At 39.4% G+C, this 23,587-nt stretch overlaps 1 protein-coding gene across 3 annotated transcripts; it reads right to left on the bottom strand.

Moving 5' to 3' along the window:
* Positions 1 to 477: 477 nt before the first annotated feature.
* tapt1a (transmembrane anterior posterior transformation 1a) lies at positions 478 to 23,587 on the bottom strand. Of its 3 annotated transcripts, XM_047585531.1 has the most exons (15): positions 23,350 to 23,587; positions 21,573 to 21,703; positions 20,351 to 20,469; positions 19,231 to 19,263; positions 15,788 to 15,950; positions 14,416 to 14,551; positions 14,015 to 14,112; positions 13,682 to 13,751; positions 12,350 to 12,430; positions 11,337 to 11,446; positions 11,175 to 11,234; positions 10,983 to 11,051; positions 10,735 to 10,811; positions 9,061 to 9,230; positions 478 to 3,586 (listed from the first exon to the last, which is right to left on the bottom strand). In XM_047585531.1, the coding sequence occupies exons 1-15, from the start codon at positions 23,537 to 23,539 to the stop codon at positions 3,273 to 3,275; spliced, it is 1,821 nt and encodes a 606-aa protein (XP_047441487.1). In that variant the 5' UTR covers positions 23,540 to 23,587; the 3' UTR covers positions 478 to 3,272. The 3 variants fall into 3 exon arrangements, with proteins under 3 accessions (XP_047441487.1, XP_047441489.1, XP_047441488.1); XM_047585533.1 differs by lacking the exon at positions 10,983 to 11,051; XM_047585532.1 differs by lacking the exon at positions 19,231 to 19,263.

Here is a 23,587-nt window from a genome sequence, read left to right as displayed (position 1 = left end):
ATGATTCTCCAAGCAGGAAGAAGTTTCACACACAGTGTAACTATAAAAACTTACCTTAAAAATCAAATAAAAATAAATATCTAAGATAAATTATATCAGACATTTTTTAGTTTTATTTTAAAAATTACAACCTACACCAATTCACTGAAAAACAAAAGTGACATGTTTTACAGTGTGAACAGTAAATCCATATATTTATAAAATATTTGCATATTACTTAGCATGAATAAAGTCAGTCTCTACTTTTGTGTCATCACTTTTCTGACTTCACGTGAGCAAAGCACAAAAAGAACTAACATTTACAGTGAGTTTCATCATGCCAGAGCTTTCATCACTGTCACATCATTTTCTTCAGTTTTATGAATCATAGCTGATCAGTTTCGTATCTGTAGGAACTGACTCAGAATCAGGAGGAGGCTCAAAATTCACTCAAATCTAGCTTCAGCCTGCTAAAGACAACAACGTAAAACAAGAGACTTAGGAAACCAAAGTTTTTTATTCCAAAGCTTCATAGTTCATACAATATCAAGGTAGAAATTAAATATGGGCCCAAAGTGATGGAATGAAGCAGGCAGTGTACTGGACCCACGACACCTCTGCCTCATCTCCATCAGCTCTGTTGAGCGTTGAGCTCAGCTGGTTCCAGATGTCGTTCATGGAGGTTCCTTTTATCTCCAACCACAACCAGACTGAGAGCCGACCGATATTTTCATGAATGAAAATATTATCATCAACTTGCAGCTCCAAAAATAGAACTTTATTACAGTGGTAATGGACATTATAAAGAACCCTTTATCCAATCAAATCAACACTATGTTTCTACGTAAGATAATTTTATATTGAACTCACATCTTCATACAGCTGCTGTGGAATAATTCAAAGCTCAACACTGGAAGAAACCAGGAAGTACAACAGAATGTAATTTAAATAAATTTAGATAAAATGACCAGAAGTGATTGAACCCTGATACAAATCAAATGTCAGGCATTAATTGAAAACTCTAATAAAGTTAGGAACTTTTTTTTTACACTCTGTTATATACATATATTTATATATATGTGGCAAACAAAAGCTGGTTTATTATTTATTTTATATTTATAGATTTCAACATTGCAATAAAAGCAAAGTTCAAATAACTTCACAACGTCAGTCAACAAAGTCTGGATTTTAAATCACACACATGCAGAATAAAAAGGCATTTAGTTGTGGAAATATTGCTTTTATCATCCTAAGATGTAAACATTAGAGCATTACTTGAGTCCAACGAGAAACGCAACCGTATCTGAAGAAGGTACGGTCCATCAGTGCAAACATCCCCCAGACCAAAGTAATGACAGATTAAATACCATTTTTATAATAAAATGATTTGTGTTCTATCTCTTTATAACCTCTTTCCACTGATTATCTGCATTTTAGAGATATTAAATGATGAATTTCAGATGATTACTCACCTATTATATACCTATAAAATGAAACTAGAAACTAAATGGACCCGACTGTAAGCGGCTGGTACAAGCAGCAGATTTACCATCACTTCTGTTCTTTTCGTTCAATGACTAGCTCCTTTAATAAATGTCTTTTAGTGGCTGAAGGCGCAGAGTGAGCTGTAAGTGACTTCATCTAATGGCTGTGTAAACATAAAGCTCTACTTAAGGCTCTATTTTCAAAGTCACTTTCTGAGTCCCGTTTGTAACGTCATCAAACGATGTTCACTTCAACATTTAAACCTGCTCCAGGTTTGGAGGTATAGACTGTAATCACCAGAACGGAACGGAGCGGTTAATGGTGTGAGCGGTAATCAACAGACTCTCATATTGACAGCGTCTCTGCTCCGAGCTGCCATTCCCAACCTGCTCGACCATCGTTTGTTCTCTGTTTAGTTTCATCAGCACATATTTTAAACACCTAAAATGTAAATTAAGCTGTAACAAAAAAGGAAATGTGGCAGGAAAAGTCTGATAAACATAATGTTGTGAGGCAGATGTGTTTTTTTTCTGTTTATTAATAATAATTGTATGACTCACCTAAGGGGCCCTGATCCTAAGGTTGGGAACAGCTGACTTTTTGCCTGACTAAATGTCTTAGCTCATTGTTCTTAGAAAAATAAAATAAAATAAAATAAAAACAAACCTCAGACCTGACTCTGTATTAACACACATCTTGTATGATCAAATCTCAGTCTTGCGCTGTGTTTGTATATAAACGCTAACATCATTTGGGAGCAGTAGAACCTGGTTAACAGCTGCTGTCTCTTTTAGTTGTGCTTGCGTCTCAGCGTGGGGACATGATACAAAATAGTGGAAGATAATGAGCTGCAAAGAATCTAACTCAATGAGAGCACATATTATTATTCATCTTTTGATCTCACAACCTGAGGTTAGTAGCTCAGATTATGACTCGCCCACACACAGTAGTGTCTGGTTCCATCGACTACCTTGACTCCTCATATCTAGACTTTGTACGTCACCTGGAGCACATCACTAAGAATTTATCAATTCTTGTTTAGATTTATTATTTAGTTTATTAACAACTATAAGAAGTGAATAAGAGATGCACCTACTTATGAACACTTGCTCATATAAAATAGTTGTTGTGTAGTTGTGTTTTTTTTTTTTTCAAGTGTTCTACAGTCGCCAAAATCCGACCAATCAGATCACCTCCTCAGTGTTTCTTGGATATGCTCACATCTGTACCTAAAGCTGGTCACTTGTGATCAGATCACCCAGGTTGCACGTTAATACCAGAGTCTGAGCAGTCTGGTTGGTCTCGACATGCTGATGACGAGATTCAACAATAAACTCCAACGCTTGTTTTGTGGCTGACAAAGGAAACACTAACGATCCAAGTGCTGCCTCTAATCAGTCAGTTTTTCTGAGGAACTTTTCTTCTCCTGGTCCCAGTGCTGCTTGTACAGGAAGTGCTTGTGTGCTGTAACGTTCACACATATGCTGTCACACACAAACACACACCTAAACACTCACTCGAAATACTGAACCATCCTCACACACACACACGCACTCACACACACAGTGACACATGCCACTTTCTATCTCCTGCTGTTTATCACCAGCTGAAGTTTTCTTCAAACCTTTCGACATCAGACTTCAACAACAGCAGAATCGTCTGACACGGTGTGTCCACATTCACAATAACTTACTGGCTTTAATAAATACTCTGCTGTCTGCTGCTGCCGGCCTGGAGAGCCAGGCAGGGAGGCCTCGTCTCGCCGTCTTTCCTGAGTGGTTAATCGCTACATCAGCAGCTGCTGTTGGTCAGTCGATGCGGTTACCACAGATTGTGAAACGGTCGATCTCCAGCAGGTCTTTATTGGGAGTCCTGTGCTTTATTTCAGAGGCTCCTTGCGGGTCCCCCTCCTCTTCCTTCGACGGTGAGGCTGTAGGTTGTTCTGGTTCAGGTTCGGGTGGTGGAGTGGGAGGACGGCTAGCCGGTGAAGCAGGGGAGGACTCAGTGAGCGGAGGAGGGAACAAGTCAGTCCTGGGAGTGGGCTGCGTGGTCACGGAGGGGGAGGAGGAGGAGGAGGACGGGCTAAGGGGCGTGGCAGGGATCAGCTCCACCGTAGACTCAACTGTGAACAGCAGCAGAACACATTCTAATTAAATACAGAATACACACTGATGAGTGTTGCTCAAAGCATTTACTGGTAACTGGACTCAAGCTCTGTTGATGCTGCTGCTGCAAATCTGTTTTATTGCATGAGACTGAAGAGCGTTCTGTAGTTTTATTTTATCAGCTAGATTGTTTAGCTGTGAGCTGAAGAGTTTGTGAGATATCAGTCATAAAGTTTTCTGTCTTCTCTCAAAAATAAGACAGCTACATCCCTCTGAATGTGGCAAAAAATGAAGCAAACAACAAAAAATACGTTTTGAGAGGTTTTATTTAGCTACTAAATGCTTGATGTCACGTGTAGACACTTCTTCATCTGATAGCACTGTCATGTCTGGAGCTTTAACCAGGAGATGATAAGCTCAGCTTAGCATAAAGACAAGAGACAGAGGAAACAGCCTGGCTGATGCAAAGGACATTTTGTTGCCTGACAGACATGTGAGACCGTCATTGTTTCATGGTGTGAACGGAAAATACTCACAAAATGCATCTTTAGTAGTTAGCTTCAGAGGCGCAGAAACTGTTTCCAGTTTTGTGGTAAGCTAAGCTAATTAGCTTACCGCTAATTAATTGCACGTCTGTACTTCCTCCCACTCCTTTTCAGACATGTAGAATAAATCATTTTCAGTTCATGTTTTTTGTTTGCTTTTCAACTCTTGGTCCTTTTCCACAATTAATATATAGACACTGTATCAATGTTCAGCAGAAAAGCAAATAACTGCGGAGAAGCTAGAACCGGTAAATATTTAGCATTGTCACTCAAACATAAAATTCCAAATTGTTAAAGGAAATGGGAGGTTAAAAGGTACAAACCACACCAACCTCTGCCGCAAGGCCGCTTCACCCATTTACAACAATCTAAGAGGGTGAAATCTAATCGGTAGCTCCTGGGAGCAGACTTTCAAAGCTCGTGTTCTCAGAAATGAGGAAGTGTGCAAGTGCAAATCTTGTGTTGTGTACAGGTGTGTAATGCCATTTAACGACTTTAGTAGAGAAAAACAAAAGGAGAGGTGAGAGTGCATGAAAGAAAAGCTTTAGATTAACTTAATTAAGAGAAATCAGATACTAGATGAGAGAGGGAGATATCTTTAGAAACTATTTCAAGCCATTAACAGAAGGATTTTAGTTGCTCTGATTTGACTGACGAGTGAGTAAATGAAATCTGCTGAACCACAAGACGGCCGACCTCTACCCTACTGGCTGCTCATGGGCCATGCAGCACAGAGGTAGAATAATACAATGCTGAGGTAAAACACACAGCCCCTACAGCTGGTTCTCATCACAATCCACCGCATTATGTTACGAAAAAACATTTCAAGGGTGTTGTGCTTTGAAAGCACGGAGTGCAGTCACATTAGGAAAATCAACCAAACAGAATAATTCATCACATGAGAGAGAATTGAGCGAAGCAGCGTTGGATATTAAGAAGATTGTCCACAGAGACGGCCGCCTCGCCCCGAGCTATCAGACTACAACAAACCTCCAGTTTTTACTGTACACAGAGCTGAACGACTGCAACCCACAAGCTCGTAGAAAGAGCACGTACTGTATGTGTTTTTGAGAAAGGCGTTAAAAAAAAGAAAGAAAAGCAATAAAGTAACTGTAGGGCAACTGAATATTGAAGTTTCAGTTCCAACTAAATAATTTAGTGAATGCATAACAAGGTATACATGTAAACGGTGCCCACACCTTCTCTCTTTTATTTATTTCTGCTGGATGATTGTTGTCATTTGGTGAATATCAGAGATTTTGGGCTGCAACTTATTTATATTTTTGCCATATCTGCCATTTACAGTATATTCTCCATTAATTGCCTGGCTTATAAAAATCTTAATTTAATAATGATTATTATACGTCATATTTTTCTAAAGAATATTTATCTTTATAATTGAATCGATTGTTGATTGACTAATATTTGCAGCTGTGGTTGTATAGATTTTGAAGTATTATTTAGTATATTATTTGAGTCGCATACTGAGGGACTGCAGAGTCCCCCAGTTCTTCTGTGGAGATATGTGAGCCTTAATAAAACTTAACCACCATATGGCTTAAAAGGCTGATGTGAAGCTGCTCATTAGCCATCTCTGCCCTCCAGACAAAACCATCCCGTACGGACAGATGGCTGATCTAAGTGGTACAAGAATCCAGTTCATTGTAAAGACAAAGATGACCACAATTGTGCAGTTAAAATCAGTGGAGAAGCAGGTGATGCTCAAGGCTCTCACCAAAGAAGTTTAACATCAGAAAATGATGAGAAACGTGATGCCTGAGGTTGAAGGTTCAAATGCTAACCACTAAACCCAGGGGAAGAGGAAGAGGAATCCTATTAATTTCCCCACAACCACAAAGCAGTTATTGTACTTAACATGCTAGAGTGAGAGGGTTTAAAACACATAGCCTCAGCTCTCGGAGAAACCAGATTTATTTGTAACACGAGCCCCGGTAGGAGCTTTGATGTCTGATGACACCATGCACCATTAGGATCTTTGTCACTTTAAAGCTGCTGGCTCAGTGTGGCAGGCGGGGGAAGAAAAGATCTGCAGGGATTTGGCTTCAAATGACTGGGAGATACAGCCACCTCCAAACCCGAGTCTGATCGTGTGTTACTGCAGGTACAGCGCCTGGTTGACACTTGAATGTTAAATATGGGAATCAATGGGCTAATATCCGAGGATGGGAAAAAAAAGGTTTATATTTGTTTGTGTGTTATTGTACATCATGTGTCAGATGTGCTGGATAGGCTGTTTTTGTTTGTGTTTGCAATACAAAGCTTTTTCAGAGGAAGTAGTTGGTAGCAGCCCTTGATTTAAGGAAACATGTAGCCTTCATCAATTAAAAAAATAAAAAGTGTCCAATGAGACATAATAAAATGTCCTGCTTAAACCTGCTTGAAAATGATTACAATAGTGATTAAATTTTATTCTGTTAAATTATTAAATGAATCTTAAAAACCATTGGAACGCTTCAAAAGGGGTGTATAGAAGAGACTACCGGCGGTAAATGACCGCGTTAATGAAATTCAGTCAATTGAGAGCGAATAATAAATAATTTGTGGACGTTCCTACTGTCAGGTTCAACATGCTGATAGCCTGCTTGGAATCCAGATGGAGTGGGGGTGTGGTTGACAGTATTTTCTGAGAAGAGCTAGTGCCGTCCACACTAGGGTTGGTGTTACTGATTTCCACAATTTGATTTTGATTTAATATCAAAGTATTAAGGGATATCTCAAAACAATTTCATTTTAATATGAAAGAGATTTTCAAAAAAATAAATGTTGCATATTGCACAGAAATGGGACCAGGTGCATTATTAAATAGCTCCCATGTGTCCATGCTTTAGTCCGGCACGTCTCTGTTTAAATTCAAATGCTGCTACACATCCGCTGCTTTCAGGCCTGATGATGAACTGTAGCTTGTCTCATGTTTTGTATCTCCCTCACACGTGGATTAACCCATGTGAAACCAGTCTTGCGAGACAGCAATTGGATTTGTCATGCAAACAAACAAACAAAAAAAAGATCTGGGGATTTTTACAAATTGATATTACATCTTTTGCATGAATCTGAACCCGGCCCTAGTCTATACACAAGCAATACTTTTACACTAGGAACCATTAGAGATTATACAACAGGGTTACCTAGGCAACCAGAGCATAGAACATCCACTACCGACAATCAAATCACTTTATGTGTGGACGAGGCTGAAGTCAAGACAAATTAAATTCACTCTCCTGTGTGCGAAAATCAAAGGTCAAACTTCCAAATGTCAAGTAAGTGTTACCTGCTCACTAATTAATTAACCACTTCACTTCGTTTTTCTCATTTTTTTTGTGTTTATTCAACAAAATAAGCAGTTATATTTTAATAGGAATATATAGTATATACTGTATGTATAATGTTTTGGTGTTTAATGCAGCGCACAGAGAAGTACGTTTGTTTTACCTCGTAGATTATTGGGAATCTAATAAGTCCTGACTTGTACAACCAAACAGTCACAGGTTTGATTTCTGAATCACTCAATGTTTCCATCAAATGCCTGAAGCTGAGCAGCTACCTGCTGACATATTTGTCTGGACGCATGTGTCAGATAAATGCCCAAGATGTAAATTAAGGTGTCAGCTAAATGCCTGAAAATGTTAATATAAACATAATTCTGCTCTCAGGCAGGGCCAATTAGTGAGTATGAGGCTGTGCTGCATCCAAAAGACAAACATGAAATCATTTCAAGTATTAACTAGCAGCATCCAAACGGCGTTTCAATCCAAGCTGCTCAGGCTGTTACTTTTAACAGCAACACAGGTGTATTGTTTCCTTTGTGAATTTTTTTTCCTACGGTTTCAGTAAGATACTTGTGTTTTATCTGATGCACTTTGTTAAAGTACAGCGAGACGACATAGATCAGGAGCTGAGTTGGAGGCAGAGCAACAAGCACTGTAATCATCAGCAAAATTAAATCCCAGGACGTCTCATTTACTACATATATACCTGACAGACAGAAAGAGCCTCTCTCAAGTCTCTGCACTGCAAATTTCCAAAATATTTCAAACCAAGGTTTTAGTGAACCGACTAAATATATGTCTTTGTCAGATGTAGGGTTCTTTGCAAAGTATTGCTGTGCTGCTTTATCTGCAAAATCCAAAATCAAACTTTGAGATGAAAGTTCCTGACTTTGTCATAACAGTAAAAAATAAAAATAAAACTTGAATACTTTTAGTAGTGCAATATGGTTTCAGGGCTAATTCAATCATTATTTACTTAATTATGTAGAAAATGCTTAGAATACTAGCTAGAATAACAAACAAATCCAAAAATATTCATATATCAGTCCTCAAATGTAACTTCAGTGCTCATGAACCTGACTGTAGGAACCCTGGTGGAAGCACATTAGTGGCTCAGATGACTGTATAATTATGTAAAATGATTGGGAACACTGGGCTGACCTGAGTTCTCTCTCAGTAAACACCAAGTACATGATTAAACTGATTTGAGGATAAGGGATCGTTGGTGACACGCATTACAATTTTCCAGTTAAGCTGATAATTATTAATTGATTTAAATGGTAATACACAGAGTGAGGTAACTATTTATTTTAATTGCAGACAGTAAATGCTTTTATTTGTGATTTCCAACTTCTTTTAATAGATGTTGATTAATATCAAAAACTTTTCTGTCTGACACATTAAACAGATTTGTGAATCATAAATAAATTATCAGTCATGGAATGATATATATTATGTGTATTCAAAACCAGTGTAAAAGTTGCTGCTGTGACGTTAAACATTAAAAAAATGAAGACATATGTACCAGACATTTATGTTTAACCCACTGTTTTATGTTAAGTTTTATGACACCTTAATCTGTTGATCTGATAAACCATTAAAGACATGTCACTGTAATGTTTACTTCCTGACTTTTCTTTCTTTGTGTGTACGTTTTACCTGAAGGAGAGGTGCATCTGGCAGGCTCCGCTTTGCTGGGGCTCTTGGCGGAAGAGGACGGAGCAGTCGAGGGCTTCTCAAACAGTTTGTCCTCCATGTTGGCTCTCTTGACGTAAACACACGACTTTCCCAGCAGCACAATACTGTTCAACACTTTCAGTGTGACCAGCCTGTAGAGGGACAAGGCTGTAGTTACAGTGGTATCTGAATGTAGGAAGCCAACTAAGTAGGTGATTTAGTGCAAGTATCACAAAACCGTTATAACAGACTCCTCTGGATAAATAATAAAACACAGCACCTATCACAGTGGTACTAGTGTATCTGCAACTAAACACAGACGAAGCAGAATTATGATCCCTCTGTTATTTAGTAGTGAGATGTCAAGTTATCACGGAGCTGCTGTCGTCTATAATGAGTCTCCTCGACCATCTGGTTCCAGTCGGCACTCTTCACGTCCCACCACTCACAGAAAGATGTTGATGTGCACCATCTCTCTGTGTTTCTGGGCTTTGCTAAAATGCCCAGACTTGGACGCTGTGACGAGTGAGAAACAGACACATTTGGGTCTGTGGACCACTGCTCGCTGTGACGGGGTGTTTCAGACTGAGAGCTTGTCAGCGTGGCTGAATCTTTGCCAAGGCGCAGCGGTCTGTTGAAGCCAGAGCTATTTTTAAATGGGGGGATAAGGATGGCCAGAGATGGCACTAGAGATGACAACATTGCATTCTTCACCCCGAGGGAAACTCTTCAATGGTACGGGCCCAGTGGGATCCGGCAAATGAGAATGAGCGAGGCACACAGAGGGAGAGGGCACAGCAGCGATGCTTATGTAACCGCGTGTGTCTCTGAATCTGAATGTGTGTTTATGACAGCGCCTGCATGTGTGCATTCATGAGTCCGTATCCTGAACATGACTGTGTGTGTGCTCGGGTGAGTCATGCTATAATTAAACAAAGAAGCTTTAATTCAGTTTTAAGATACAAAATATGCTGAATTAAACCTGCATGTTAGTGTTTTAATAAAAAGGAAGCAAGTAACCATGTGTCTTATTACCAGATTAATGTGCATGAACAAATGACAAACCAGTCACTGGTCATTACAATTTCTTTTGAGCTCCTTCTCACTGACATAAAGTCAGATTAAAACACTTGCTTTACATGGACCAGCCATAACAAGACATTAGCAGCAGGTCGTTTAAGTCTCGTAAATTGCGATGTGGGCCCTTTGTGGATCTGACTTGTTCGCCCAGCTTGAACTCGTTATGGTGTTCCTCCAATCTTTTATGAACCATTTCTGCTTTGTGGCAGGATGCATTGTCCTACTGAAAGAGCCCACTACCATCAAGGAATAGTGTTTCCATTTAAGGCTGTACATGGTCTGCAGTAATGCTTAGGTAGGTGGTACGTGTCAAAGTAACATCCACATGAACTGCTATTTCTCCGTTCATCACCAAGGCCAGACCCAATCGTGTAGCTGCTACAATTCTGCACTTGTTGAAGTTACTCAAATCCTTCCACTTGTCCATTTTTTCCTCACTTCATTTGTTGCCTAATATATTCCCCTCACTGGCAGGTGCCATGAGAATGAGATAGTCATTGTTTTTACTTCACCTGTTAGTGGTCGTAATGTTGTGGCTGGTGATCGGTGGTCACATTACAATAAAATCAAACTTACCCAAGATAAAATAGGAAGACACACGTGTACGACAGCGCTCCCTGCACCTTCACTGAACTCATCACCACTCGGATCAGCTGTTAGAACAACAAACAAGCCAGTATAAATGATTATGTCTTCACTTTAAAATGGGTATTTTCAGCTCGTGTCATTACAGCAGAGTTTTACATTTACATGTTCATGCGTCAATGACTAACTCTCTTCTGGTATTTAGTTTGTGAATAGCATCAGACTGCAGCCTCTCTTACCAGAACAGCCAGTGGCAGAGGGATGAAGCCCATCCTCCGGGCCACTGAGTCACTGTAGTCAGTGCAAGCCTACACAGTGACAGACGAGCACAAATTACAGCACTTGACAAAACTGAATTGATTAGCTGTGTGGGCAAGAGGCTGTTTACGTAAGGATAATGATGATGGAGGAAAAAAAAGAGAGTTGCTTACATTCTTCTGTCGACTGCTGACGAGATCAAAGGCCAGACTGGCTCTGTATTCACTGTACACCTGGACAGACAAGGAAGAGGACGCATTACATACAGTACTGAACATGTACAGGCATTAATTCGGGACAGTAGCTGATAAATAAAGAGCGTGTTTGCTTCTTACATCTGCAGTTATGTCGTTGAACTTCGTGATGAATGCATGTTTAATGATGTCAACAGCAACTTCAGATGTGACGACCATGAAGACGTCAGGGAACAACACCCACAGGTGCTCTGGGGGAAAAACACATCATATGTGTTACTTAACTTCATTTATTAGGAAGGTTCGTAGAGAGGCTGCAAGCTAGAGTGAATATACTGTAACATGCATTAGATGATGAATCACCTAATGAAAATAATGATAAATTGTAAATGTGTTTCATTTAGAAAGATTTAGATAAAACAAACAGAACATCTTGACATTTAAAGGTATCCAAGCCAGTGTCAAAGTTCTTACGGCCACAAAGGCTGATTGTGATGTCACCTCGCCTGTTTCTGGACCAAACAACTTGCACTTGAACACAATGCAAAGACTACAGCCTTCAAAAAGCTGATGACTACATACTGTGTGGGAAGAAATAACTCTCACAATGTTGGTCGACAGTTTATTGATTCTAAACCATCACGTTTCTGTCAAATATTAAAGAGACATATTTGATGAAAATACAAAACGCTCAACTGGCCGGACAGACAACAGTGGTCTGACTCAGTTGCTGCTGGCCACACCACCAGAACTAGGACCACAAACAGTTGGCTTGGTGTAGCAATTTAGAAGCAGTAAAACCAATAAATGTCTTTCTCACCGATGATAATTAATAAATACTAAAACTTTATTTTTTACTTCAGTGAACGATTGAAATAATTTCTTGGTTATTATCAGGTGCTTTATTTTCATCCCAGATATTGACCTACAGACCACAGTGCTGCAGCATGGAGGACAAACTGCTGTACACCCCCCTCTGCTCTGTATCACTGACTGTCTGGAGGAGAGAACTCCCCAAGGTGTCTCAGTGGGTCAGCAGCAAAGGAGCCGCTCAGCGTATCTAGACTTTTAGCATGGTAAGCGCTGGCCTCAATGGTGGGATGGAAATCTACCATATATTATGTAAAATATCAATTAAACTGTGAGAGGAGCACCTGGGTTCCATGAGAACTGCTCCATATTCCTGAGACAAACGATGAGCAGGAGAACGTAGCTGGTGAACCGTTCTTTGATATCTGCAGGATGAAAGAAACAAGTGAAAACATGACAACAGTAAAGCTGAATACAAGGAGTTTTTCAACCAACATTGGGCTGTAGTTAAAGGATTCAAATGAGGCTCAGCTGTTTGTTTTATTGTGCTTGGAGCTGCTAGTGATCGTACACACATTATAACTGCATATCATAATTATGGTAGTTTTTATCACAAAATTACATCCAATAAATGTCAATGTATTGTAATTTAAAGGATGTGGCTCTAAATGGAGAGCTGTTATCTATAGTTGGAGTGCGAGTGAACAGTGAGGGAAATCACAGCTGATTAAAGCTCATTGTCTTCCTCTCATTTGATCACAATACAAGTGACTGAGAAGAAAACGTACTGCCTCAGGGAATATAGGAGGAAACTCATGATGTATGAAACTTTTGCTGATCCCATCAAAAACTCGTAATGTTGAATATTTGTGAATCTATTATGTTTAATAGTAATTGGGGCTGTCATTCAATTAAAACAGTTAGCAAATTAATCCCTTTCAGGTTTTTTAGTACTGCTATCATCGTGGTAGTGGACAAACATGCGTAGTTTAGGTAAATTCATGTCATGACTAGTGCAACAGAAAACAAACAGAATTACAGTCTAGAATATTCTCCGGGATGACCCCAAAGGTACAAAGTTTTTTCATGGGTCTCAACTGGTGCAGAGGATAAATACATCTCTGCACGCAGCTGGATGGTCATACAAACAATCAGATCAACTGATTCTGTAAACTATGCATCTTGACAAATGCCTTAATCAATGTTAATTGTTATTTTTGGTCAATACCTTTCAAAACGGACGTGACAGCAGAGTCTAAACATCTTGCACTTCCAAGGGCAAGGGTTGTAAATGAAGTCAATGATGGCGCATGATTACATTACTATTACTCTTCTGTAAAGAACGCACCCCAAACACTTTGATCAGCCCATCAGGTCTGTGCAGGGTATAATGAGTTTTGAACTAAGAACCACATTTCTTCCAGTACTGTTGGTGGAAGATGTTCATGTTGGCTTCCGGGCTACAAAGATACTGTAAGATCTAAAAATATGGAAGTGGTATTTGAGACTTGAACTAATCAGTGGTAATTTAATTCACATCAATAGTAAATGCAAAAAACTTCTTCTTCTTGCCCACAGGGTCATCTTGCAGGGTTCTGAAGCTGAACTTGCTTTCATTTTAACTTTGACAGCCATAATTTAAACAGTGATTTCTGATCAGTTGCTGAATATCTTACCGCTGTTGGACATTTGGAATAAGTTGTTCTTCTCAAATTTCTTGAACACACTTCCCTTGATTTCCACAAACTGTTTGGAGGAACGGAAAAACAAAGAAGGAAATGCACTCACATATTTATGTAGGAAATAAAAAGACGAACTCTCTTGTCTCTTGCAGCTGCTACAGAAAGATTTCATCACCAATGTGCCAACTTAAAATTTTCTACGATACAGCTGCATGCAAGAAGTATGATGTTGTGTGTGAGCAGAGACTTTGTGAATTGAATTACTTAAGCAATTTTTTAGAGAGCTTGTTGTACAACAGTCATGTCTGTGGGTTTGTGTATACTGACATTGTTGGACATCATGATGGTGAGCAGAGACTTGTTGTGGGAGTTGAAGGCAACGTTAAGAGTCGAGGCTTGGACCATGATGAGGATAGAATGAAGAACTGAAGAGCAAATACTCAGGAAAACGACAGCCTTAGAAAGAATCACTGAACTCCACAAAGCTGCTGTTGTCATTTGAGAACGTGTTGAACATGCCCTCCTCTTTTACTGAAAGCTACTAAATGTTTATGATAAGATATAGAAATATATAAAGTAATAATATCTCTGTTTGGGTATCAAATGTTTAAATTAGAGAGATAAGCTTAAGAAACTGAAAGATTAATGTGTTATACTACACATAAGGATTTGTTTACACTCTGATTTTGTCTTTAAGAGAAACTGTGGACATCCAACAACAAGGATACAGACATAAAAGACGGCCATGAAAAAGTGGGGGATGACTCCTATGCTGTCTCTCTTCCGTTCTTTGGGTTCTGTGGCCGTCCAGTACAGAGCATCCAGAATGTCTTGACCGAAGGAGGAGAAGAGACGGTCTGCAACCTTAAAGAGGAAGGACAGGTCATATCATGTTTCCTCTTTTATCTTACATTAATACAAAATTTCAGCTGCTGATCGTAGTAACTACTCTTCTCACATAAGTGGCACAATGTGACAAAGCAAAAAAGTCCAAAAATACATCACATGTGCAGAATGAAAAAAGTGAGGAAAGAAATTTTGTGAGACTGTTTTTCAAAAATCATTTTAGTACGGTTCTTTTAGATTTCCTCCATTATACAGAGAAAGGCAGAGGTGTATTATGTATTAACAGTATGTATATTATAGCAGATTACTGCTATTTCTACATTTTTTTTTTTTACATATTTTTACATTTTTAGGAGACCTACCATTTAAAATGAGTAATATGTATAACATAAAGTGTCATGCTTCCTCGCATGGAGCAGGTCCATAAACAGGAAGACTATTTCTATACTGGAACATCACCTGCCGTTCTTATGGATTAGGCCAAAGGTATTTGGGTAAAAAGTAGTTCAAAGAATTTTGCAACATTTTGTGAACTTGGTAGAAGAGAAAAGATGGAAACCTCTGCTCAGCTCTGATTTATGAATTAAACGCAAAACAATACGCATGACAAAGTGAAAACTGTAAATATGGACTAACGTGTTTCTAAGACAGCTTCAACATGCAGTATACTGGATATACACCAATCAGCCACAATATTAGGACCACAGACAGGTGGAATGAATAACACTAGTTATCTTGTTTTCAGGGAACCTGTCAGTGGGTGGGATATTTAGGCTGCAAGTCAACATTTTGTTGTCAAAACTGCTGTGTGTTGGAAGCAGGGAAAAAGCGCTAGGGGAAGGATTTGAGTGACTTAGACAAAAGCACAATTTTGATGGTTAGATGAAAAGTGGTCCAAGGAAGGAAGAGAAGTAAACCAGTGATTGACGCATACCGAGAGTGAAGCTCCACTGTAGCTCCAATAGAGTTATGGGAGACCTTTTCATGGAAACAGTACTCCTTGATGGCAGTGCGCCTTCAAAAACAAGTTACAGGTGTCGACTTCCCACATCTCAATTCTACCGAGCATTATGGTACATGCTGGGAAAACAACTCTGATATGATGTTAACGTCTTGGTGCCAGATACCACAGCACAGCTTTAGAGGTCTAGTGCTCTAATGTTATGGCTGATCAGTATATTTTACATGGAATAGACTCAGAGTCCTTGTGTTTTATAAAAGAATGCAGGTAAAAGTGTATAAAGTTTGGTCTACCTCCAACATGTTGTAGATGATGTAGAGTTTAATGACAGACTGTCCTCTGATCAGGTGGTACATCATGGAGTAATCCACGTAATGCATCATGGAGAAGCACAGCACCAGGATCAGGCCCTTCAGCACGTCGCACACCTGTGCCGGCTGCAGCAGCCGCGACCCACTGCCCACACACACAAACACACAAACATGTTCAGACAATCCTTGGGTATTTGAATACACTCTTGCATGCAGAGATACAGATGATACTTAACATGCACATGGGTGAACAGTTAAATGTGTTTGCACCAAGATGTAATTTATGTTCACAAGGGCATTTTGTGAAATGCACACAAGCATTTAAAGCATCATCACACACACTATTTTCAAACTTGCCATCATCAAACAGCTTTTCTGCCAGTCACTGAGGCCAAAGACGTGAAGAGGGAACAGATTAAATGCACAGGCTCTGAATAATTTCTGCTTTTTATCCCGTGTAAGGAAACATTAAGGCAACACACCCACAGGGAAAGGAATTCATTTCTGTTCAAAATGAGATAATCCACATAAAGGAGAAGTGATAACACAAAGACATGATATAAAATATTAAAGTTAGTATCTTCTCATTCGTAAGATCCAGTTTCCCTTTTGGTTCTCTGTCAATCTTATTAAATTGAATCTTTTGTTGTTGTTATCTACCAATCAGACACCAACAAGAATCCCTGTGTGTGTGAACATCGATCTTCATGGAAATATATCGGTCACTAAACAGGGTCTGGCATTTTAAACAGAAATGTTTCAGATGTTTCAAATGAATGGAAGGGCGCACACTTCAGCTGTCACATACTGCAAGAACAGCAAAGCATGTCTTTTAAGGGTAATAACATACGTGTCAAACATGTGCAGCTTTTCTAATTAATATCTGGCAGCTTTGGAGCACGTTAAGGAGGAGGCCTGACAAATCCGTAGGAGCGGCTATTTACTATGACAGGGACGCCCTGGAAGAGCTGCAGAGCTTAACTCCAGCACATGCTGCATATTTCCCATCTCAGCCGTGTGACCAAACTACTAGTGAAAATATTTTATCTGCTCAACACACAGGCTGCTTACTGACCATAAACCTCAACGTCATTAATCACCTGATTTATCATTATCACAAAGAAAAAAGGACTTTTGAAGACAGATGCCGCTTTCTAATATAATACGTCTTTATTTACAGAAAATAATTTGAACATGTCACAAATACTAAAATTATTATAAACTACACTGACTCAACTATCTGACCCAACTCACTAGTGCACAAGACACAACAAGGCAACAATGAACTAAAAGTCATTTTACCTTCATTAACTGTAGTGTCCACTGATTAACTAAAAAAACTAAGAAGTAGAAATCATGTTTTAAATTGGTGAAGGAGGAGAGAGATGTGAACTATTTTAGGAGCTGACTCCAATGCGTAAATCAGCTTAATCAAGCGTCTAACTCCTCTGAAGGGCTGCACAGCTGAGCACGGAGCTGTGAAGAAAATGCATAAAATGAACATCTGGGCCTTTTTCTTCCCAAGATAAAGGGACAATGATTGGCCTCACAACTAAGAGCAACTGGAGTTTACTTCAAGTACACACATAGTACATTTTATTAAGGATTTCGAAGAGTTACACTCACAGTTACACTGTGGAAATAAAAAGCCATTAACTCGTATTGTGTTCATATCACAAAGGAAAAGATAACATTGTGCTACAGAAGGGGTTTCTGTTGCTTGCTTTTCTGAGGCTTTGGCTCCACCCAGTGGTCATATCTGAAGTTATTCATGTCAAAATGACAACCTAAGTTTCAGAGCTTAAAAAATTATAAGTGTAAAAATATATAGTGTAAAAAATGGCAAGATGGTGCCACAGAAGACAATATATTGCTATATACTCAAAGAAAATATAAAAAAGAGACAACTGCTGAGAAAAAACGCTTAATCCTGCACTAGGGTTGCGGGAGTCTATCCCAGTTGGCATCGGGCGAGAGGCGGGGTCCACCCTGGACAGGTCGCCAGCCTATCACATGGCTAACACAGACACTGACAACCATTCGCACTCACACTCACATCTAGGGTCAATTTAGAGTCACACAATCAGCCTAACGAGCATGTCTTTGGAGGTGGGAGGAAACCGGAGTACCCGGAGAGAACATGCAAACTCCACCCAGACAGACCTGAGCTGGACTCAAAACCGGACCGTCTCACTGGGAGGCATCAGCGCTAACCACTTACTTCAAATATACTAACACTATTTTTCCTTGGGGTCAATTTGATAAACATCCAGTGTACCTGTTACCTGACTTTGGAGAATTATGCAGATCACCATAAAATCTCACTGAATGACCTTAAATTGGAAAGAGATATTTTTAAGGGGCCTCATATTATTACTAAGTCCATATTCTTGTTATCTATAACATTTGGTATGAAAAAAACATTATCACAGCTATTATCAAGAATAATGACATTGCCAGGGCCAGTGTCCGTGTCAGTGTCCCATTAAATTTTGAAAAGCCATTAAATATGAAGAACAAAATTAGGTAAATAACATAATTGAAGATGTTAAACATTCAGTGGGGTCAAATTGTCCCCAAAGATAATAGGAGGGTTAAAGGAACAGACGCACCAAACGTTTTAAATATCTTTAAATTGATAGAATTGATCATTATCAAACTGTGACACTTTAAGGTCACTGAATTAACAGTGAGAAAACCTCCTGACAAAGTATCTTATTTGAAAGAAACAGCTCTCTGCATGCAAAGCTGCTGCAGCCAGCTGGTAAACTTCACAAAGCACCTCTCACTATCTCCATTTGACAAGCATTATCTCTGTAACACATATGGACACGACATTTGAGTGCACTCAACTCTGCTGTACTGCAAGTTTCTACATATGTACAGCACTTTGTTTCGGCTGTGGCTGTCTTTGAAGTGCTCTACAAATAAATTTGAGTTGAGAATAAAGTTGAGTTGCCATCACTGTGTGCCATTCACACCATATCAGCCTTAAACACACAATTTAAAACCCAGGACGAGAAGATTTGGCTCCATTTATTCCTGATATAAAAGCTTTGTTAGAGAAGCTGACATGTGAGTGGAAAACCGCTTTTTTAGCTTCTGTCAAGCAGTTGGGGACATCTGAACCGGGTAGTTTTTCCTCCAGCAACAACTGAGAGACAACACAGAACAAGGAGCCCCACACTACTGATACAGTAGGCAGCCCTTGTATCATGACAAGAAACAAGGTGATGAGAACGACCATGCAAGCTCAGCAAATCTTCCCTGAACATATAAGGAACCAACATTGTGGCTTTGCCTCGAGGGCTGGAACACGATGTGCCGAGCTGTATATAAACAGACAAGATGGAGATGAAGGGAGGCTGGTGAATGGACAGTGATCATGTTTGTGAAGTCTTGATGATGGGCTCGTGGGAGCGTACCTGCTTCTTCTGCAGTAGGGGCATGTGCGTGCCCTGCAGCGGGGAGGAAGGCATGGGGAGAGTCAGGGTGAGGCAAGGGTTTACTGGACTTTTTACGGTTGAACTCATCACTGTACTGATCTAAACAATGCAAAGAGCTGTCTGTCACCTAAAAATGAAGACAAACCAGCGCGCTGTATTTCTGGTTTTCAAGAAACATGAAGTAAATTAAACTTAAAGGCCTAAACTACCATGTGCACAATGTCACACAGACAGGAAAATAATCCTGGTGAGAGCCTTATCGGTTTCCATGGAAATCATTGTGAAAGATTGGAGGAAAACAGTAATGGAAAAGCGCTACATAAAACCAATGCATTGTTAAGATTGGAGGTGTACAGAAAATATATAAACAGAGCAGCACAGAACAGGCGTCATCAGTTATATTTTATTTCAAAGTCTGGTGTATAAAACCATGCTGGAAGAGAGGAAGCAGAAACACGGTCTCACGACCTTTTCAGACAAAACTCAACTCAGTATCACAAAAACTATATATTTTTAGAGATTAAATAACAATACTAATCAAGGCTGGGGTCAATAACAAGGAGAAAACGTCTTTAACAATCAGAACTAAACATTCTGATAATAAATACTAGCATCATAGTAATGCAATAGTTTGCGTCTGTACCTCCACGACTCTGTTCATATCTTCCTTTATTTGACAGAGACAACACTGAAACCTTTTATTCATTTGAGACGTTTGGAAACAGTGAACTGAAGAGAATAGCTGCTGTTCTAAAAGGCACCAAATATTGAGTCAGAAAGAAAACATGAGTGACTTGTACCTTTCAGCAGTATCATCTCCAACTATACTGTGTACCATAGTCTGTATAAAAAGCTTCAGGACTTGTTGCCACTTCCTCCTTTGGGTCAAAGTGATGCAAAAACAGTTACACAGTTGTGTAACAATGACAGGCCTAGTACTGTCATGATTAGCTTCTAAACTCCACATCATAGGTTAATTTTACTGATGCTTTTGTGAAGATCCCAAGTAATGAGTTGTGATTTATATTTTCCGTGTTTTGTTACGAAGTACGGTCTGCATCTTTTCTTGGTTGGACAGTGTGTGAGTTTGGGTTCTGACCTGAAGCCGCAGCATGGAAGCGTGAGGAGGCGGAGCAGGGCCAGCAGCACCCTGAGGGGGAGCAAGGTGAAGACGTACAGGAAGGCGTCCACACACAAGAAGAAGCCGAAGATCATCAGCTGGAAAAGTGAGACAAAGGCTTTAAGTCAAACTACAACTGTCAAGTGTCCATTCTCGCTTCAACATGACTTGACACATCTTCTCTGATCCGATCCAGCCAACGATAACCTAATAACCACCACAAGCAACAACAAGCAAAATGGAAAGACTAGACGTCTAAACCACATTATGCGGCAGACACATACCTTCACTGTCTCCCATACTCGTAAAGCCATTGCCATGTCATTTTAACAGTTTCCTAGAATCAGCATCTGACATGTCCTCATTCCTCCTTCTAACAGGGGAAACATGGAGCCACTTAAGTATTGGTGGAATCCAGTGGGAGGGTTTGCCTCTCATTGGTAGAGTCTGTGTGACTTTTCCTGAGGCCTAGTCAGGTATCCCAAGGAGGTTAGTCTGCTTAACATGGTGGAGTCAAAGAGGCCTTTCATGTCATGGCCTTTGCACACATTCCCGTTGCCCCAGATGGGGCTATAAGGGGGTCTAAATAAAGACTTGTACACATGAAAACACAAAGAACGTCTCAGCAGCTTAACTGTGTGATTTTAGTCCATCACTGTAGTGATTTAAACTTGTGTTTTCAACACATTATAAGAAGCACAGTGGTGTATGTCATGAGAAAACTAGTCAGCAAGAGATATCATTAAAGAAACCTGGAAAAAGTAATAATACAACTATTGGGCTTAATATAAACTCTGCTTGTGTTTTAATATTGCCACCTGCTGGCCAATGAGAAAAATAACAAAGACAGTAAACAAATAAAAAACTACTTAAAAACATGTATTTTAAGGATTTTTTGGTGTGTAACTGAAGTAATTCATATTTTAATTATTAACACAACTGTCCCAATATTATTGTCCCATAAATTATAATTTGATGAACAAAATGTCCCTATAATGACAAATACACACGGTTAAACAGCATGCAGTATTAAAAAATGCAAATACAAATAATCGATGCAATTATTTAATAGTGGAAAACTGCAATCTGAAATATTTGATTTATTTTACATTTATTTACTTAAAATAAAAGTAGACCAATGGAGATTGCTGAAGAGAAGGGGCGGGGGGCAACTGAGTTCGGGGCTGTTATCATACTGTACCTTCTCCAGCTCCTTGGGAATACGCATGCATGTGTAAACCCTCTCCCTGCGCTCGGTGTACTTTGCCTCATTGTGTTCCAGGAAGTATCCTCTGGTGAGCTCGGCGCAAATGAAGCGTGTCAACGACGGATCTGGAAACAGCATGAGAGCAACAGTGTTACCACGAAGCCATTGTCTGCAACAATTACAGCTGTCAACACAATGAGACCTCTAGCCTTCAGAGCACGGCTCTGTATAGTGAAATAGGAGGAAACTTTTCATCTCACACGATGAAAACTAGAACAAGACGCTTTATTGGTTGATGTAATGCACAGTGAATATGACGTTATAAAAGTGGAAGTTTGTTGTGCCATATGAAGGGTATGTTGTAGTACATTATGACACTAGCACTGCAACTAATAATTTTTTTTTTTTTACCAATAATTGGTCTATTTTCTCAGTTAAATGACATTTTTTCGTTGGTTTAATCCAAACAACGGTCTAAAACCCAAAGCCATACAGCTGACAAGAGAACTTTGAAAACTGAATGAAATTATCATTATTATTATTAACATACTTTATGAGGTATAGTGCTGAGTGGTTTCTGTCAAATATCTCTCTGAACATACACATCCTGTCTTAAAATTAGTAAAATAATTAAAAAAAAAAAAGTCAAAATAGAAAACCTTTTGACACTGAAAGACAGTTATATGCAGACTAAATTTTTCCTTCTGTTCAAACACACATTTAAATTCCGTGACACCTTACAATGCGACATCTCAGCAGTATTCAAATACAGACAATATTTTGGTAGCTCTGATCACGATACCAGACTCCAGACCAAAGGTCAGCCAAATATTGACAGGGGCTGCAGGGGCACTAGACTTGCAACAAATAATTATTTTAATCAATGATTAATTTTCCAACAATTCCTTAAATATACTGAGAAAACTGTTAAAATGTGGCACATTCAAATGCCAAAATACAAGGAACACTAGTGGAAACATTCACTTCAAAATACAGTCATATGCTAAATTGCTCTTAATGGCTGTCATAATGTTCATTTTCGATTGAAACAGTGTAAGAAAGATGGTATTATTTAATTGAAATGAATTCAACCCCAAGGCATTTCATAGACTAGACTACTGACTAAAATTGGGGTGTCAAAATAATAAAAACATGTAAGTTATCCGTACAACACAAGTTGGTTTCAAACAGTTTATACCACTTATTTTAAACATATGCTGAATAACCTTCATGAAGCTGAGACTTAATGCAGGACTGTAATATTAGAATGCACTACTTTCCTCTAGTTCCTATCTATAATTATTTACCTCTAGATGTTTTAGCACGGGTTAATTTATTTCGTCTTGTACTATTAAAATAGAGTTCGAAGTGGTGACGTCACGATTCGGGGGGTTGACAGCTGAAACTCGTGAGACTACAGAATGTGACAGCTGACAGATGTTAAGCATAACACCTGGAAGGCATGATTTATGTGCATATTAAAGTAACAAGGATGATTAAGACGTTAGTAGAGTATGTTAGAGAGACGAAGTATGTTAATGAGCGACACAAGGTTCATAATGAGCTACTTTATCAGGCTAACGCCGACTGTAAACAAGAGCTCTACTCACAATGGCTACTAAATAATAGTTTTTTTTTTAACAACTTAAACAATATCGCTAGAGAGTTGTTTCTGTGCACTCGCAACAGTCACAATGATAATATGCTGCCTAATTTATAAATTAAACATTTTCCAACGGTTATTAGCTGTAGGTGAACGTCACCATGTTACCTGCTGAGAGCTCCCGTTGCTCCCTCCGGACAGCGCTTATGTCGTAAAATCCCAACGTCTCCGGCAGCTCCGGGGTTATGCTGATTTTACCCGACTTGTGCAAATCCTCCCACGGTCTTTTCTGCCTTTTCTTCAGCTCAATTTCGGCTTCTTTCTCCTCTGACAGCTCGCTCCCCGAGAAGTCCGCCATCTTTACTTTTGGCCGCCGCGTCGCCCTGTGCTACGTCATCTCGTAGGT

The sequence above is a fragment of the Mugil cephalus genome, chromosome 5, assembly GCF_022458985.1.
Source record: "Mugil cephalus isolate CIBA_MC_2020 chromosome 5, CIBA_Mcephalus_1.1, whole genome shotgun sequence".
NCBI classification, from domain to species: Eukaryota; Metazoa; Chordata; class Actinopteri; order Mugiliformes; family Mugilidae; genus Mugil; species Mugil cephalus.
The sequence above is the reverse complement of the archived record's forward strand: the minus strand, read 5'-3'. Positions and strand labels throughout refer to the sequence as shown.